The sequence below is a fragment of the Pseudopipra pipra genome, chromosome 3 (assembly GCF_036250125.1).
Source record: "Pseudopipra pipra isolate bDixPip1 chromosome 3, bDixPip1.hap1, whole genome shotgun sequence".
Lineage (NCBI taxonomy): Eukaryota > Metazoa > Chordata > Aves > Passeriformes > Pipridae > Pseudopipra > Pseudopipra pipra.
In genome coordinates this window covers 39,126,452-39,146,703 of record NC_087551.1, presented here as the reverse complement: position 1 = coordinate 39,146,703, position 20,252 = coordinate 39,126,452, and the positions used below count along the sequence as shown (strand labels likewise).

At 33.7% G+C, this 20,252-nt stretch overlaps 1 protein-coding gene across 4 annotated transcripts in view; it reads left to right on the top strand.

Annotated features, from left to right (window-relative positions):
* The window catches only part of RYR2 (ryanodine receptor 2), a 394,356-nt gene that overhangs the window by 302,756 nt on the left and 71,348 nt on the right, over positions 1–20,252 (top strand). For all 4 annotated transcript variants that reach the window (XM_064648733.1, XM_064648734.1, XM_064648732.1 and 1 more), the window contains 11 exons: positions 2,616–2,665; positions 6,346–6,406; positions 8,076–8,314; positions 10,474–10,555; positions 12,561–12,691; positions 14,406–14,726; positions 16,070–16,310; positions 16,729–16,816; positions 17,866–17,958; positions 18,379–18,549; positions 19,487–19,546. In XM_064648733.1, the coding sequence (XP_064504803.1) occupies positions 2,616–2,665; positions 6,346–6,406; positions 8,076–8,314; positions 10,474–10,555; positions 12,561–12,691; positions 14,406–14,726; positions 16,070–16,310; positions 16,729–16,816; positions 17,866–17,958; positions 18,379–18,549; positions 19,487–19,546 (1,537 nt within the window). The remainder of the gene's footprint in view (positions 1–2,615; positions 2,666–6,345; positions 6,407–8,075; positions 8,315–10,473; positions 10,556–12,560; positions 12,692–14,405; positions 14,727–16,069; positions 16,311–16,728; positions 16,817–17,865; positions 17,959–18,378; positions 18,550–19,486; positions 19,547–20,252) is intronic.

Below are 20,252 nucleotides of genomic sequence, written 5' to 3'. Positions count from 1 at the left end.
ACACAGGACCTATTGAATACCTGTAATGTATGTATGTATCATAGTTGCCTTCTTGGCTGTTATTGGGCATGGAATATTGAATTCCTGTATTTTGAGGCTGACAACCAATTCGTGGTTATACAGACATGCAGGGTTTGCAAGATTGTGTAAATACTGAAAAGAGTTTCTAGCAACAATACTAAGCGTAAGTAGGTAATGGCTGTCTTGACCCTGCATCATCTCATGGACTAATTTGATCTGACAGCTTATATGAATGGTGTTTTTCAAAGAGCTTAAAAACTTTATTGAAATGCATGAATATAAATAATTTTCCACTCTTATGAGCTGCTGTTTTTCTTTCTGTAATGTCCTGGATAACCATATTTTTGCAGTTGTTAAGTCATGCTAATAAACCCCACACTTCTGGAATGTCAAATATGTCATCATACCTGCTGGATAGAGATTCGGGATTTCTGCACATATGCTCTATAGCTGTGTGAGATTCCTGAACATATAACCTTGCATAAAGATCAGAACTGCTACCATAGTTGAGTGGGTTACCTGCCATCCAGATGGGTCAGCTAAAGAAAACACCTGTAAGGAAACCTTGAATGAATAATAGGTATAGCTAGCCCTGATGAGCAATTTATTTCTTAATTATCAAGACACAAAGATATAGAAACTACACTGAATGATCCATTTCCTGAAGGGTTGTTTTGGGATATTTTAACAGATTCCCAACATTTTTGGTTCATTTTTTTCCCCTTACAGTATTAAAGGGAGATTACCAAAGCTGAATTTTGAATTTTCTGTTGAATTTTCTCTTTAGTTTTGTTTGAGTGCGCCTCCTACATAGTATTTGCTTCAAGCTAAGGGCAGTTCCTGGCTGCTTTCTCTCTCCAGTGAAGATAAGCTTGCATTCATTAAGCTATGGAAGAGTATAATTTTGGGTATTGATAATGCAGTGAGAGTGTTAACATATGCAAAAACCATTCCATGTTCAGAAAATACAGTAAATACGGATCTGTTTTTCTGGAAAATATGGGTCAGACTTCTTCCTGAAATATGGTGGCATTATATTCCATATCGCTTGTAGGCAGCCTCTTCAGGATTGGGCTTTTTGCATTTCTTATCCACTAGACCATCTGACAGTACGGTACAAGTTCTTGTACTACTGCATTTGTATGACATTGGTTCTGGAAATCAATTTAAGTACTGGCCATTTGGACTTTTTTATTTATTTATTTAACCTAAACTAATTACATTGGAGGTAACAGGTTCAGTCTCACTCTGTGAAAGCAGAGCATCAGTAGTGAATGGTACAGTCAGTTGAATAACATTTATATAACGTTGAATAACATTTGTATATCATAACATAAAATAGATTGTGAGCTATTTGTATATCTACAATGTCTACATGATGCCTACACGCTTCTATTCAGCTTTTCATATTGGACTTGGTGGACCAGGATCTTTATAAAGAAATATATAGTAAATGTCTGCATCATGGAATAAAAAGTAAACAGAGATCCCTGAACATGCACCAAACAGACTCATTTCTAAAAAAGAGCAGTTGCTGTTGCTAAAGTGGATCACTGTGCACTGGCTAATTAGCTGTATTCAATACCACATTAACCTGGCTGTTGTGATTCTGGACATAAATGTTTTCATTTGACACCATGCTCTTGTCTGTCAATGGAACAACATGTTCAGATCTTATCCATAAGCTGTGCAGACATGCTTATTTTATATTTTGCTTCTTATTGCGAGGCTAATAAATATCCAGTGTGCCTAATAATTAAGTAGCTTAATAAAATGTTGTTATATTATTCATGCCATTTATAGTGGATGAAGGGGGTTTGCAGCGTAAAATATTAACACCAAGATGGATGTTGTTCTTGGTGAAAATTCTCACACAGAAGAATTCATGAAGATTGAACAAATCCCTCCCAAATCTGGAGGCCGGGTCAGTTTGGGTAGGGCAGTTTGCTCCTGCTTCAGTGCATTAACACAAAACTTCATTCTTCATTGTTCTCAATGGAGCACTGCTCAGCACAGGGATTAGTTCAAACATGTGAAATAAAAACATTGTTCATATTCATTTTTATTGTTTTAAAACATTTTAGAGGCTACTCCTTATGTTAAATATTTAAAAAGAAAAATATTGAAAAGAAATTTTTACTGTGTTCAAGTTTACAACATCCTAATTGAACTAGTTAAACATTTGCCATCACTCACTTCAATTAATCTGATTCCCTTACCTTTCATTTTCAAATTGTCAGTGGTATCCTGCATAGCACAATGATTGCATTTTACTTCTTAAAACTTTGATGATTATTTCCTTGTGGGTTATTTTATGGGACGCTTTTACATTAAAAGCTTTGCTTTTAATTTTTTTTTGTTTCTTTAATTATAATATGTGCTTATTTAACCATGTTTGTTAAGGATATGCACTTAAAAACTCTTTCTTTAGTACTCTGTCCCACATTCTGCTCAGACAGTTGATTCTTTCTGCGTGACATCATGTTGCTTTTCCTGCTCATATATCAGCTGTTATTTTTTCTTTCTTCTCCCCCCCCTTATTTTTTTCCTTCTCCCTTCTCTTCTCTTCTCTTTTGTTTTTCTTTTGTCTTCAGCCTGTTCTGCAAACTTGGAGTTCTTGTCAGGCATAGGATTTCACTGTTTGGTAAGGAGACCCTTGACAAATACTAGCATGGCCATCACTTGGTTTTCTTTGCCATTTTTGCATTGTGTTATGTGCTGCTTTGTTGCATGCTGCATGGCAGAAATGCATGGTCTACACAGACCACTGATCATTTAGATTGGTAGATCACAGAATTTATTAGAGGGAATAAAAAGTTTCTGTAGTTATCAGTTTGGGGGGGGTTGTTTAGTTTTCCATGGGTCTTAACTAATATCTGGATTTCATTATCCTACCAAAGAATTTTGCTGAATAACTTACAATTACTAATTCATTATTTTATCCTAAATAATTTGGGAAAAACATCACAAAACTGCACATTTGTATTGGAAAGTCATTAAGGAAAATTTGAAGTGGGCTGAAATGCTTAGTTATGTTCTGTGGAATTCTTGAATATTCCCAGATCTGCTTGACTCCACATACGCATGTGTACTATCTTTCTGATACTCTTTCAGGAGCTCTGTGTTTGTCTTACGCCATGTGAAAATCACTTAATTGAAGTCATTTACTTTGCAATTTTTTCTTATGCCATGAGTTGAGAGTTGAAATAGTACATCCTATGCATACATAGCTTCTGTGACGGATGCAGTGCAAACTTCAGCATCCATGAACATACCTAAATGGATAATTTCTAGTGAATTAGAATTCGATTAAGGTAACATGCATCTAATTCAATTCCTGCATATTTCATTCAATTTGAAGGGAAGGAACTCGCTGCAGCAGTGTGGTGTTTAAAAAGTTTATAGACTGTTATGAAAACTATTAAACTGAGAAGAAAGATCAGAAGTTATTTTGGGATATCGCTTTTAAATGTTTTGAGATGAGCTGAGTGGATTTCCATGTAAAGTGAAAAGACCATAGGAGGAATGGAGTTATTTCTGCAGCTGTGTGGCATTGTTGCAGCTTTTTCTGAAAGGTGGAATATGTCACAAGCTTACGCATAAGTTCTGATTTATACCCTAGGTTGCTTCTTCAAAGAATGAAATAGCTCAGGTATACTATTAAAATTTTGTAAATCTTGTTTGTTATTGTGTACATTTGACTTTCAGACTTTTTTTTCTAAAATGAGTCACAGTTGAAATCAAAAATCCAAGTCAACGTAACTTTCTTTAGTACTAAAGAAAAGATCTTTTCCACTCCACATCTCAACTTTCTTATTTCTTGTTGTCTGGCTAGGTTCAAGTGGTAGGAGATAAGTCAGATAGGATCAAAAGGCTATTCCCTATGGCTACAGTTTGGTTTTTAACTCTTTTCCTATACTGCAGTAACTAACAGAATAGAAAATCTTTATGCCAACGCTGTGGTTTTTCTGTTAATTATGACAAGATCACCATAAGGTTGTGGAGCATGGTTGGGTTGTTTACTGTGGACCTACTAACTCAATTCATAAGTCACCTTACAGTTTGCCTTACCTTGACAGTGAATTGCATCATGTTAGAAAACCTGATCAACAGAGTTGCACTTACTCCAGCAAAGACAAGGACTGTGTAGAAGAGGGGGAAATGCTCATAAGGATGCCTCTGAGTACAGCTGGGGCCTAGAAAGTTATTTGTGCACTTTGGAGGCATCTTCAGTGAGCAAGAGTTTCACCTTTTATGGATAGTGGGGAGTTTGCTATAACAAATAACAAAATGCTATATAGTTTGGATATGTAGGTATTTTATATAACTGTGAATTTGAATGGTACTTCTGAATATACAGCTGCCTTTATGAAAATCATTAGTGAAAGTCATGTAGCTTAAGCTGTATATAGAAGTCTTGATAAAATGGGAAATTAATTATTCAAGTCTTCCAGAGGGAACTTAAATAGTTAATCACATTCGATATCTAGGACTGTTATTTAGATTATGGAATTGTAATTCAACATGGAAGCATTATTTCTTACACTGTGAAAGTAGATTTTGACCCCAGTAGTTTACTGTTTGAGAGTTGTAGCTGTGCATCAGGAAGACTGTAATGACTTATTTTCATTATTACTACTGGCTGAAATTGAAAGATTTTATCGAATAATTCTGGTGAATTGAGCATTTTAATTTATGTTTTCTCCATTTAAAAAGCACATTTATATGAGTAGTTTGATTCAATTTGGTTTAAATCTCTAGTAAGGAATTCTGTTCTGGAGCAGGTTGCTGAGAATTTGTGGCTGCCTTATCCCTGCACATATTCAAGGCGGGGTTGGATGGACCTTTCAGCAACCTGGTCTAGTGGAAGGTGTCCCTGGCCCCCCTGATCGGGGGGGTTGGAACTGGATAATCTGTCATGTCCCTTCCAACCTAAGCCATTCTATGATTCTATGACAGTCTAATCCACAATCCAAGTCCAGTTTGCTTTGAATATTCTGTTCATACCTGCTGTCATTAGCACAATCTTGCACTCTCTGCATCAACACTGGCATTGATATCACCAGAGCAGCAAAATAATAAGGAAAAAAAATTGGATCTGACAAAAAGAATCCTTTGGAGTGGTGTTTTTGGTAGGATTGTTTTAGGTCACCTCAGCTTTCTTATCTGCTCCTTGTATTGATCACAAGTGCCAGTGAAAAAAGGGTGGGGCCTGACTAGGGGCAGCCGTGGAAGTTGTGGTTCAGTTTTGTTTGATCTGCTGTGGATGAACACCATGGCAATATCTCCTAATATTGGCAGCATAGAACAGTTTCTCAGTGCTACAACAAACCTCCTACACCTTCCTTGCAATTTATCTCTTTAAATCTCTATTTCACTGAGTTACTAATTTTAGTTGTATGTTTGCTTATATTTTTAAGTGAAATAACCACCAGTAAGAAAGTATAGTGCACTGTATCACTGTATGCAGATCACAGTATTTACAGAAATATGTCTTAAACCTTCAATTAGTTTCTACTTTTTTCATTAGTTGAGAAAATTTAAAGAGACACAAGAAAAGGCAGTTCTATTTTTGCAGAATTTCATTAAAAAAAAAAATGTATTAGGTAAGCTGTGGTTCAGATTTTTGTAGCCTACATGTGTCCTGTATTTAAAAAGTGAATTTAGAGGAAAAAGGCTTGTACAAGGCAACATTTTGGGATATATATGCATACAAGGCATGTTGTGCATAAGTCCTATTTTTACATATTTTTACATAAGTATGAAAAAATAATGGAAAATATTATGGAATATATGTATTATATCAGAGACTGTTACTCATGTGAACCACATCTAATCAAGCTATAAATGGCTGCAGCCTATGGGTAACACCAGGGAACTGACTTCTATTATGGCATTTTATATAAATGTTCTCTTCCTGCAATAGCAACTTTTGAAAATTAACAGGTTTTTTGTTACTGAGAGGAGGAAGATAAATGTCCAGATAAACTTGAACTAATTGAAGCAAAATATATAGAAATGAAATGAAAACCAGACAATACGCTGCACCTTTAATTAACCCCACATTTTAGTGCTTCCATTTTGACTGCCTCAGCTATTTGATGAGAGATGCTTTACTGGCTCTAGTTACTGCATTTGTGTAAACAACGCTAAGACAAAAAAATGCATGTTTTTTAACTTGAATGTTAAAATTATGCAGAAGTTCAGTGCTCTTCTGCTATGTCATTTATTCTTTCATTAAATGCAGAGATACAGTTAGTGGAGTGTCGATATGCTACACACTATGCTCAGCTTAATTGGTGGTTAATTTTTGCCCCTTTTTAGGAAATGATGCCACATCAATAGTCAACTGTCTTCACATACTGGGCCAGACTTTGGATGCAAGGTAATACTGATTATATTTTCTAAAGTACAAAGAAAATCAAGAATAAAGAGTATAATGTGCAGTCAGATTTGTGCTATCTGTGTAAGGCTATTGAATTTCAACACTCAAGGAATTACCATGCTGAAAAGAATTCCCCTTGTGAAGTAGGTTGGTTAGTTACTAGGCTTTGACAGGATGCTATTTGGAGGTTACACTTTCAACTTTGGTATGGATCAATGGTGTCCACAAACTGCTGGCTATTAATTCATCTTGTTTTAATCATGTGACTTTCTTAAAACCTCAATAAAATTAGAAATATTTTAGTATTTTGCTTACACTGTTTAATCAAAAAATTCAGGAGTTAAATGGACACAAAGTTCAATAAATCTGTCTCACAGAATGTCTTTGCAAAATTAATTCAGGTTCTTATTTGAAAAAAAACCCAAAACAACCCCGACACTTTACATAGAATTCAATGTTACTTTTAAGTTAAATTGAGCTGCCTGACCCGTTGTTAGGTTTATAGATGAGAAAACCTTGATATGTTGGAGGGTAATGTGTTGCTTTCTGTTTACTATACGTTCAACCATCTGTGCTGATAGTTGATTTTCAGATCTTTGCAGCTGTGAAACAAAATATGGTAGTTTAAACTATCTCCATGGAAATTTCAAGGTAACTTTTTTCACTTTGCATTTAGTCCCAAAAATTGACTGTATTACACACAGATAGCTCTTTTTCTCAGTATATTTGCAGTGGTTTAAATGGACAAGTTTTACTTTCCATTTGCTATGCGGTAGTCATGATCATGGTCACTAATATGGTTCAGATACTGCATGGTAATCCTTTATGTTGCATTGTCTTGGATTTTTGGTCTTAAATTGTCCATGCTTTATGCAGTTGTACAGATGGAATACAGATACAGGTGGAGGTCACTAAGTTAGCTCTTGGCAGAGATGTAAAAATAGCTCTAGATAGGGAAAAGGGAATTCATAGAGGTAACATGTAAGTTTGAAGAGATTGCCATTGAAACTATATATATTTACTCTTTAAAATGAACAACCAAAGAGAAAAACTGGACTAATACTAAATTTACAAAAGAACATCACCTGGGTTTCACTTTCCTTAAACAAAGGATTTCTGTAATTGAGCTAGTTAAAACAAATAAGGTAATAATTCTCCTAAATTATGTCTTTATATTATGGTGCTAGAGTTATGTAATCAATGCATTTATTTATTTATTTTAATTTTTAAACAGATGTGGTTATTTTTACTCATTCCTTTTTGATTGCCTTTATTTTGGAGACAGAAATATGACTGTCATGGTTGAGAAGACTTCTTAAGTTCTAGCTTGAGATAGTTCTTCTCTTTCTAGAGTCAGAAATTTCAGACTTTCTCATTCTTTGTTTTGTTAGGTGTTTTTTTTTCCCTCTGAAATTAAATGAATAAATTTATAAATTTTAAAGGACTTCATTTTCTCAGCAGAAAGCCAAATAAGGTATCTTTGTGTTCTACAGGATACCTATGAAACTTGTTTTCAGTAAGTTATTCTGCTTTGAGAAGATTTTACAATATTAAAAGATGATTTTTCTTCAGATCTCTATTATCTATTTCATATCATCCGAGACTAAACTTTATTCCATGCTTGTCTAATAGAATATTCTTTTTCATTCTTTTTGCATGCTATAAACAGGACTGTGATGAAAACTGGTCTGGAATCTGTTAGGATGGCATTGAGAGCGTTTTTGGACAATGCTGCTGAGGATTTGGAGAAAACAATGGAAAATCTTAAGCAAGGCCAGTTTACACACAGCAGAAATCAGCCAAAAGGAGTTACACAGATCATTAATTATACCACAGTTGCTCTCCTGCCAGTGCTATCTTCATTATTTGAGCATATTGGACAGCACCAGTTTGGGGAAGATTTGATATGTATGTATCATGCATCATATTATCATGTATGTATGTAGAAGGGCCATGCCACTAAAATATCTGTCGTATCATGTAGTAAGCATTACTAGACTCTCATTTCTGTTAGAGGACAAATCCTATGTCATTTTGACAGAATTTGCTGTAATCAACCAAAAACAGTCTGCAGGTTTTAGTGGACATCATGTAAATTATTAAAGCAGATGTGGCTGTGATTAGAAAGAGGATTGATTTTGTTTATAACTTTACCATAGATTTAACATGACTTTCTTCTTCTGTGAGAAGTCATTTTGTGCAAGTTAATTTGCTTTTTCTCTGTCTATAAATAAGGTTATACTACAAGAATGATGTTATACCATCATACATGCACTTTGACTCAGTTTCAGTTAGCAGGGAATCTGGGTGGGTGCATCTTAAATTCTAAGGAAAAGGGAAAAGTGGAAGGAGCTCCTGAAGAATTCAGACACCAGAGAAGGGAATGTGTATGAGACCCTGTATATGGGGTTTTTGTAGAGATTCTGAATACAGCATATTGTGTTCTTTGTTTTCCCCAACACAGTATCCGCAAGACAACATTTTGCAGACTTTGCAGTCTGCACATAAAGGTTCAGTTTTATATATTTTAGGAACTCAGAGAAATTTTGCTATCCATACTGCACTAAAGGAGGCAGTTCTACTCTGTAGAGCTAACTCAGTTATGAAAATCCATGAAAAGGATCTGGCGGAAAAGAATACCAAGTTATATTTTTTCTCTTTTTAGAGTCTGTAAAAAGTATGGCCTTAAAAGAACTCTTTGAAAATTTGCAGTTGTCTTGATGGATTTGAATGTCATGAGATATAAACATCCTCTTTTCTCATTAAATTATGGAGACTGTGATAGTGTGCAGAAAAAGTATTTGTGGAGTTCACATACTTCACTTGTTCATCATAAACCACTGTTTTAGACATCAGCGGGTTCATGCCTTGTATAGTTTTTGATCTCTTGTATTCCGTGTTTTACAACTTAATAATTAGCTTTGTATACTTTATCACTTATCAGCTATTCTACATGCATCACACTGGTGTAAAACACCCAATTTAGAATTCATAAACTGAGAAAGAATAAATTAAAGTTATGCCTATTTATTTTATCTAGAGCATAGATGAAAAGGCTATTTTTTCTTGCACACAACTTCTCTTTACATCTTGTTAAGAATAAGATTATCTTATTTGTGCAAGCATCTTGACCTGGTACTTATACCTAGGAGTACTAGGTACAGAGTACTCCATGGGGGTAGCATGTACGAAGGTGTACCTCAGGTTACTATTATAATGTAAAAACACTCAACTCCAAGATGATCTGAACTAAAATCACGGTACAGTAAAGGACCAAGCCATGTAGCTTTGATACAATATGTTGTAGGCTCTCCCAGCCCATGAAGTCTTATCCTGTTTTACTCACAATATTTCATTGCATGTTGGGCAACAATATTAGCAGTGTAGGAGACACTAGGAAAGATATCTGTGGCAAGAATGGGAGTGTTGTCCTTCTTGATGGTACTTACTCTGTTACTGTATTACTGCAGAGTACACTAGAAAAACATTTTTTCAAATAGATATTAAGATTATTTTCACATTTTTGTGGCTGAAATACTTGATAATTTCTAAACCTCCTTTGATGAAGTATTCATAAGGACTAAAGGATTATTTTTTTTAATCCTTTGTCAGTGTAAAATGTAAACAAAGTACATGCTATTAGCTAGTATCTGTGCCTAAATTTAAAAAAATATAAGCTCTGATTAAAATATTTAGGTATTTGTTTCACTGGATTTCCTTTATTTTGTACAGTAGTGTTCTATTTGTAAAGGTATCACGTGTAAAGAGTTGGTATGCCATTAATTTCAGAAAGTTAATGCACTAGTGAAATACGTTTACTGTCTTAGCTGTTAACATGATAATTGAAGTGAATGGAAGTTTTGAGTAAAAACTATAGCACTTAGTGGTCCAAAGACTTTCTGTATTTAGTGAGTGATCTCTGTGGATTGCTTTTGACATCTTAATGTTATTAATTAAAGTTAATTAATTAATTAAAGTTATTGTAGAAAGAAATGTATTTTAATTCTAGAGAAATTGCAAAAAAAAAAAAAATCTCTTTATAAATAGCATTTTCTTCTTCTCTTTAGTGGAAGATGTTCAGGTCTCCTGTTATAGAATATTGGCCAGTTTATACGCTCTGGGAACTAGCAAGAGTATCTATGTAGAGCGGTAAGAAGGAAAAGTGTTCTTCTGGTTTTAATATTTGTGTTTATATTTAGCATCATGAATTTGCAGTTCAGAAATGAGTATAGGAAGAGATTGTTGTTGCAAAGATATTATGAGAGAAAAAATGGTGCTCAGATGTTAAGTGGAATGCAGTTGCATTTATTATAATACACTAAAAATATTGCATTATATGCTTGTCAAAATATATTTCTTAATTAAAACAAAAATAAAAAATAAAATTATCTGACATTATAACAAATAGGGCCTATTTGAGGGTCAACTGAGGCATTGCAAAATTATGTCATTCAGCTCAGCAATTGTTATGATTCTTCCTTCTATAGTGTTTTATTTTGTTGAATATTTCTTTCTTATTACCCTAAATTAAATTTAATTTGTCACTTGTACAACACTACTTCTTTTCTAACTCAATTACCCAGGGAAATGAGGCTTTATAATTGCTTTTTTATGCATCTGTGTATCTGTTAACCCCCCTTCAAGTTACATTTGGTCTGTGTAAGCCATGTTAGGCCAAAAAATAGAGATACTTAGATAATTCAGTTCTTAAAACTGAATAGTTGAACTATAGTGACTAGAACTGTTCTGAAGGAAGGCTAAAGAGAATTCATACATTTCAGATATTGGTAGCAGTAATCTAGGAAGTTCACTGTTTAGAGAGTCATACTCTTTAGCAAATCCACCTGTGCATAACTCCAGAGCAGCCCAATGACATACCCTTGCTTACTTGGTGGCAGCATCACAGGAAACATTATGAAGAAAGGTTGGGAACAATACTTAAGTTAAAAATTACACATCTGAGGAAAAACAGGTCTCCTTAATGAAATTAAGGAGATAAAATTAACTTAGTTTGCTATTTGGCAAATAAATTATATGGGATTTGTTTTTAAGACAAAATATTTCAGTGTGACTGTTTTTATATGTGGTTGTCTACAACCATTATTGCAGTTGAAAAGCATATAGCATGCTCTTTTTAGGTGTATGTGATGGATGTATGATTTGCTTATGATTTCCTTAATGAAAAGGAAAAAAAAGGAAGAAGGAGCAAATAGTATAAATAACAATGAGAATGAAATTAGATTTAAATATAAAGCTTAATGAGTTAGATCTAGAAAGAATAAAATCTCCAAAAATGAGATAAACTATAGACTGAAGATGAATCTTTTTAAATCACAAAATCATTCTTGAGGCCTTTCATGATTCTCCTGGATTCAAATTCTCTTGGATTTCTGCCACCTGTGTGACTCAGCCTCAGCTAGGAATATCTCACCTCTCTAAAATCTGATCAATTGAATTGGAAATCAAAAAGAATAGTTTTAATTGACCCAAGTGAAGTGACAGGGGCTCACTTATTTCTTACTAGACACAGGCTTTTTAAAATTTTGACACACTGAAGGAATTTTGATTATCAAATAAATCTTGTCATATATTTGAAGACATTAAAGCAATATTTTTGTGAAAAACTTTCCGAGTTATTGATCATTAGAAGCAGTTTTTACTTGCTGAAGAACTTTCATACTAGACCAAGCATGAAAGTGATTGTCACTATTTCTCTCAAATGAAATGATACATGTTTTTGGTCTCGTGTTCTATCTGTTTGCTTTGTCTTAATGGTAGGGATTATAAAGTCAGTAAAGCTAAAAGGAAAGTAATAGAACAGAAGGCATTGTTAAAATTACTTTGGTTTTTCCCTGCATGTTTCTCATTTTCTGTAAACTAAGTAGGCCACCTTTGACATTTTATGTCTTAACATTTCATTCATATATTAGCAGAGGGTTGCTAGACTTCAATTTCTATTACCTGTTCTTGTGTTGATGATCCTAATAATATAGTGGCTTATCTCTTTGAAATGTGTTCATCTTAAAATAAAACCCCAAGGTGTAGTCAAGCACCAATGACCAGATGACTCCACTGGTGGTCCCTTCCAGCCTTACCCATTCTGTGATTCTGTGATCAAAGGTGTGTATACTTACTGGTGTTTGTTAATTCACAGGCAACGATCAGCACTAGGAGAATGCTTGGCTGCTTTCTCAGGTGCCTTTCCAGTGGCTTTTTTGGAAACTCATTTGAACAAACATAATATCTACTCAATCTACAATACCAAGAATGCGAGAGACAGAGCAGGTATTTCTAGAAACTCACATAATGGTTATGAAAGCACTATTTCACTATAAATGCTTCCTGCCTGAATACATGTATTTTTGAATACATTTTATAATGCAAGAATTTTCTTGTAATATCTTGTCTGTATTTCTTTTCTAAACCAATGATAAGTCTGGTAAAACTGAATATTTTATGTTCCTAAGGTTACTGATTTAATTTTGAGATACCGTTCTCAAAATACCACTTTGGAATCAATTTAATGAAGAGACTTTGCACAGTTTAAGTATCTCAGTTTTTATGTATCTGATGATAAACTTATGTATTCTTATCAGTAACTTTAGTTCCTCAGTTTACGCACACAATATTGGGTCCCTAAAATATAAATACTTGCAACTGAAGAAAAATACCTTTGCTGTATTAATTACATATTATGCCCTTATAAAGTAAATACATTGCAGAGTAGTATGTAAATTTTTTTTTACTTTGTTTGACATACAAGACAGTACAGATACTTTCCAGTAATATCATGTATGTTTATTTTGCATATACCTTTTTATTCTACTCTTGATGTTTCTTATGCTGTAACATGATTGTAGAATATGCACAACCTGTTCCTGCAATAAATAGAAGTTGCAGTAGCAGTGTACAAACTCTGCATATATGCTGAGTGTGAATTATACCACAGATACAGATACATGACAGTATGTTTGTATAATATGACAGTTTATGACATCCATTTTATAACTTCACCTTTATTTTTTAAAAAAGACGTCATACCAGATTTGTTCTCCAATGAGAGAACAAATCTCTCTCTCTCTTAACTTGAAAATATCAACAGCTATGCATTCTTGCCATATATATTCTAGCTATTTTACTACACCTAGAAGGAAAATCCACTGTATTTTCAATGATTTTTTTAACAGAAAATTGAATTTATTTTCAAAAATTGCGTTAATCTTAAGGAGGCTCTGTGATGTCCATGTAAAATGTATTGGAGAAGATGATGTTTTTCAAAAAATACTAGCCTTAGGCTATATTGGTACAGACATTTATATTTACCAATTGCAGGCTAAATATTTGATTTATAGGTATCTATGTATGTCATTGTATGTGTATATAAGGATGTTGGGCAGAGCTAGTAGTTGTGCTTACAGATATTTATTTGTAGATGAAATAAACTGCCTCCAAAAATAAAGGCAACTGCAGTGCCTTTTCAGAGGAAAGAACTAATTGAAATAACTTCAAAAGTATACATTTACAATCAGTCATTCACCTCTATAATCAGTTTATTGGATCTGCTCAATTCATTATGACAGGCAATGATTTTTTTTCTTCTATTAGCATTCCAGGTCTCATCTGATGTGTTGAGAGATATTTCGTTGTATCAGTTTCTTTCCTCAACTGCAAAGCTTATATTGGATAAAAGTTTGAAATTTAAGTTTTATTTTGAATACAGAAAAGCACATCTGATTTCTCCAAATTAATTCCATAATATTTACATTATTAAAACTTTCATGTAGGAATTATTTTAATTATAAGAATTTTCATATAAACAGTCTGTTGCTCAAAAGTATGAAATGATGTGGTTTTTATTGTTGTGTTTGGGTTTTTTCCTTTGGATCAGAAGACTGTAAATGTATGTAGAAAACAAAAATTGTATTGAATAGCAAAAAAAAAAAAATTACTTTCCTTCTATGACTTAGTTTATTGATTTTTGGAATTTTTTTTTCAATAGTTCTCAATTTGCCTACTAGTGTAGAAGAGGTTTGCCCAAATATTCCTTCCTTGGTGAAGTTAATGGAAGAAATCGTGGAACTGGCAGAATCTGGTATTCGTTACACACAAATGCCACATATCATGGAAGTAATACTGCCTATGCTATGTAGTTACATGTCACACTGGTGGGAGCATGGGCCAGAAAACAATCCTGACAAGGCTGAAATGTGTTGCACAGCCTTGACGTCAGAGCACATGAACACTCTGTTGGGTAACATATTGAAAATCATCTATAACAATCTTGGTATTGATGAAGGAGCCTGGATGAAGAGATTAGCAGGTAAGATGCAAAAATAAATAATTAAGCAAGCAAATGTGTGTGTATTCAGAATGTATATATACACACGCACACTCTGAATTACTCTGTATTTACTGTGTTAAAGATGAAGTAGAAGAAGACTCATATTTTTACATTTTTTAACCATGAAAAATCTTGATGAACCAGAAATATTAAGTATAAAGAAAAAGCAATGTGTTTTAATCTCTTAATAAGTAATATAAGAAGTACATTAGACTATTTATTTTTCCCCAGAATATACACATATGCACTTTGCAATATACTGAATTCAAGGACTTACAGTTATTTAGCTCATTTTCATTATGTAGCAAGTTCTCTTTTGCAGGCATTATACAGTTCTTTGCTATTCGGTGTGAGTGCTGGATCCTTAAAATGTGGTTGTGAAGGTGTATATCTAACATATCCATTACAATAAAATCTGGAAATGTTCATGTCATTTTAGTAATCCTTACATTAACATCATTGTGATAACACCTTAAAATTTATTTAAAACCACTTTATTTCTCAGTGTTACAATCCCCGAGGAAAAGTCACTTCAGTGGTGTGGATTCGATTTTTCAATTAGACTTTATTATGACTCTCCAGTACTTGCTATAATAGTAATTTCATTCATGGTAGCACTCTGAATTCCTAGTCTTTTGAGGGTTAGTAATGTAATGTAGTCTAAGGATAGGTGGTAACTGACAAATTCTTTGTATTTTAATCAATCTATTACAAATGGTTTTGCACTAATGGGCCCAGTGCTAATTTACATACTTGTTCTTATGAGTAGATTTGCAAAAGCTTGTGCTAATGAGTCTGAAATGAATGGTCGTCTCATTTGTGTCTACGTACAAGCCTTCCTAATGTGCATAAGAAATACAGGCAGGCTGTTTCCTTAGGTTTTTCAAATAACCAGGGAATGCTTTTGAGTTCCACTTCGCACAAGTTAAAAAGCAACGTTCAAAAGGGAGGCCAGTGGCTGAGAAAACTTGTGTGCATTATGTAGCTATCTATACGTGTATCCACCCACACATACCATTAAACAACTTCTACATTGCTCAGTAAAACTATGTAGACAAATACCATGCTGACAGAATACCAGTAAGGAGGTATTTCAAGATTTATGATCTTGCAAGCTTAGTTTGCCCTCATAGTGACAAACTGAATTGACTTTGTAAAATCCTGACCACATTTAATTCTGGGCAAAACTTCTGCTGATTTCAATGGGGACAGGATTTTGCTTTGTAGCCTAGAAATAAGATTCAAGAAAGTTGGAAAAGGTAAAAGTTTTTATTTATATGTTGTGGCAAGGTATATATTATAATGTTCATTGCCTTAAATAGTGTTTTCCCAGCCCATCATAAGTAAAGCGAAGCCACAGCTCTTAAAGACACACTTCCTTCCACTGATGGATAAATTAAAGAAAAAAGCAGCAGTGGTTGTATCGGATGAAGAACATCTAAGAGCAGAAGGCAGAGGTGACATGTCGGAGTCTGAACTGCTCATCCTAGATGAGTTCACCACTTTGGCACGGGACCTCTATGCCTTCTACCCTTTGTTGATTAGATTTGTGGACTATAACAGGTATGTGGAGAGGAATAGGTCAATGAAGCTCATAAAACCTTCCTGTTTATTGATACAATTTCTTATCCTTTGATATGCCTAGCACTGAATTAAAGTGGCTTTTACTCAGTCTGACAATCTTGAAACTGCTCAAGCTAATGCTTTGTGACTTTTAGAAGAAGCTGGGATCTTTTTCATAAGAAAACAAAACAAAACAAAAAAGTTGCAATCAAAATGTATTGGATTAGACCTAGGATTAATGTAGAAGGATTTTCAGGGTTTTGAAATAAGATAGCAAAAAGCCACTGCTACCAGAAAGGATTAAAAACATGCATGCTTGGTTTTGTTGACATGTATCCTTGTAAAATGTTGTAAACTGATTTCAAAGCATAAAGACAGTGAGAATCATCCGCATTTTCATCCTTTTACCAAATTTTAGGGCAAAATGGCTGAAGGAGCCCAACCCTGAAGCGGAAGAGTTGTTCCGCATGGTGGCCGAGGTCTTCATTTACTGGTCAAAGTCTCATGTAAGTAATTCCTTGATAAATACTTGTTTTAATGAGGTTTTTAAACAAATAGATCAAGTATGTTTGTAAAACATGTTTAATGACATAATTGAAACTGCAGATGAGAAGGTATTAATGACTTTCACATTTCTGACACCTTCGAAATGGCAGAGTAGCTATGAGAGATGATAGGTATTTTGTAGCATAGTAACACTAATTGTAGATATTTTATTTAGAGATTCTAATTTTTTTTTGTTGTGGGTTTTCTGTTTGTTTGGGGTTTTTTAATTTTTTTTTTTATATTTAATATATTAAGCTCATTATTTTGAGTCCTTTTTTTTTTTTTCTTTTCAGTTCTTTTGACTCTATAGCCTTTTTATAACCAGACATAATCAGGCACATGATGCAGTGAATACTGGAACGCAAAGAATTAAAAAAGCAAAAGAGACTAAATACTTTCAGGCATTAGATCTCTGTATGGACTGTTGGCTATACTAAATTTCTTTTTTTACCATAACTTCAATTCTTTCAAGTTTGGGAAACAAGATTTGTTTTGAATTCTGTACTTGTACCTGAATTTAACTGTAAGATTTAATATAAACACCCCTGTTCACAAAAACTGGTTATACACAGTAGATACTGGATCATCAAATTACTTGTGTATTCGCAAGTTCAGTCTTTTATTTAAAAATTTTCTTATGTATCTGAATATAGTGGAAATTTATAATGGGGCAAAAATTAAGTGAATATTTACTGGTAAGGAAAATTCCAGACAATATTTTTATTTTGAATTGGAGGAGGAGTGAGACTTTTATCATGTCTGTTTAATAGCTAGAGAAACATTTCCTTCTCTCTAACATGGAAAAAAACCCCAAACATACAACCACCTTAGCTATGCCATGTAAATAAATGTGAAATTCAAGGACATTATTGATCATCTGTTAATTTTTACCGTTCTTGTCTTATCTTATGGAATTTACAGATTTTCAGTTAATTTAAATTTTTATTTAAGACATGTTTAGATAGATTCCTTGTATAAATGCTTCTAACTGAGATCTGTATATTTCCAGAATTTCAAAAGGGAAGAGCAGAACTTTGTGGTACAAAATGAAATCAACAACATGTCTTTCCTTATCAGTGACACCAAATCTAAGATGTCTAAGGTAGTGTAAAGATCTTTATATTTTTCTTGCTGCAAAGGGGAAGAAGACAGGAGGACTCCAAAGAAACGCTTTTTTTTGTTTACTTGGTATTTTTTTTAGTGAATTTGGTTTTTTGCGGGGTTTGGGTTTTTTGGTGCTGTTTGTTTGTTTGGGAAGGTTTTGTTTGTTAGTGGATTTTGTAACAAGATCTGATGATAACCCTGGGTTGAGATTCAAAACATAGTCATTTGAGAAACACAGTGGGCCTTACAGGTATAGGTGCAAAATATTGGCAATGAAATAATGGCAGTTCCATTAGATATAGTTGCACCTGTACAGGTGATAAGGAGATTTTCAAACCAGAGACAAGTACAAAGTCGCTAGTACAATTCTTTTATTTAATATGAGATTTCTTTTTTTCATCTTGGCTTTATTCTGCAGGCAGCAGTTTCTGACCAGGAGAGGAAGAAGATGAAGCGAAAAGGTGACAGGTATTCTATGCAGACCTCGCTCATTGTGGCAGCACTGAAGAGATTACTGCCCATCGGCCTAAACATTTGTGCTCCTGGAGACCAAGAGCTAATTGCACTGGCCAAAAATCGATTTAGCATGGTAGGTCCTCTTTTTGCACTTGCAAAAGGTAGAAATATTTTACTAGGGAAATTATTTGAATATTTCACCCTGTATTCGTCTTACAGTGTGACACAGAGAAACAAGACTATAATTCTGTAATATAAAGGCACAATGGGTAATTATGGTAAATAGTTATCTGCATGTAGTTCTCATGGCTTAAAACATTTCGGTTTGGACATACTTATTTTCTAAATGATCAGTATATGAATAAAGATGACATTATTAAATTAAAAATTATTCTTCTCTCTTAATTTTTAATGCTAACTTGAGTTTGTTATATTTTATGAAGCTTGAATTTGGAAATAAAATTAAGGACTAGATGTTTCCTAGCTTCTATGCCCAATATCATAACTAATTCCTTTTGGTCACTCTCATGTGAATGCAAGAGTTTTTGTAGGGGTAGACTAATTAAAAAGTGATTCTTCTGGGTATAAGATCACTGTGCAATAATGTGACTGTAATTTGGAATATACTCCTTTCTCAGGCTGTGATACTTTATACACCCTTTATACACTTTATACACTTTATGACCTTTGGACAGCTGAACTGAGTGTTATACAGGATAAAAGATTTCCAAAAGAAACAGAAATCAAATCAGAGAAGGCTGTGTTCGTGTTATTGGTTTTATTTGGTCAAACTTTGGTTATATGTATACTAGTAATTTTAATTCAGACTTGCATTTAGTGTGTTACTGTGACCAGATATGTATGATGCCATCCAGAATTTGTTACTGCAAGCTTGGATGTAGCTAGTTCTGGCTTGATTCAAAAAGATTTGTCTCTGAGATTTTCCTCAGTTTTCCACATTGTCAGTTTTATTCATCATCTGATGAAACCCAAGACTGACATTTAATGAATCATATCTTTTCCTAATTACCTTCTGTTGCTGATTTATATGATTTGTAATCTATTGGCAGAAAGATACTGAAGATGAAGTACGAGATGTCATCCGCAGTAATCTTCACCTTCAGGGCAAGGTAATCTATATGCATTTTTTAAATGTGATTTTTCTTCCTTCAAATTCATGTGTTGGTGCCATAAAATGACAACCTGCCTTGGTTCATTAGGATAACTTGTAGTCCCTTTTTCTCTTCTGTCACGTAACTTGTTCATGTCAATTGCTAAATGGTAGGTTTTTGATGTATATATATATGTATTATGTATGATAACATATGGACCTTCAAATCCCTTGCTATGCACACCATGAATATGAAACTGGAGATGGAAGCAACGTCTAGCACTGTTTAAACTCCACCTACTATTATTTGAGATAAAATCTGCAAAATGCTCACAGTTACTTAGTGTCAATTTGAAGTGTAAGGGAAAAGGAAGCTTTGGCATAATCTGTAAAGTGAAAAACCACTAGTTTCCAAAGTTTTTTTCCTGGTTTTCAGCTTAGGGAAAAGAAAGTATTTTGGGGAAAAAAAAATCAACTTTTCTTAATGAATTCCATTTACTACCAGATGAATAGCCCTAGGGAAAAAGTTCTGAAATAGCCAGTGTAGTTGAATTGTTTTATTAATGCTTCAAATAATGACAAAGAAGCCAGAATATGGAAGTATAATAAAAGTGTAATAAAATTACACCTCTCCTCTGTTGAAGGAAGATGGAATTGTACCTATTTATTTAGGGTTGTCCTTTACCTTTTCCCCTGCCCTATATTTTTTTTCACCTCAAGAAAAA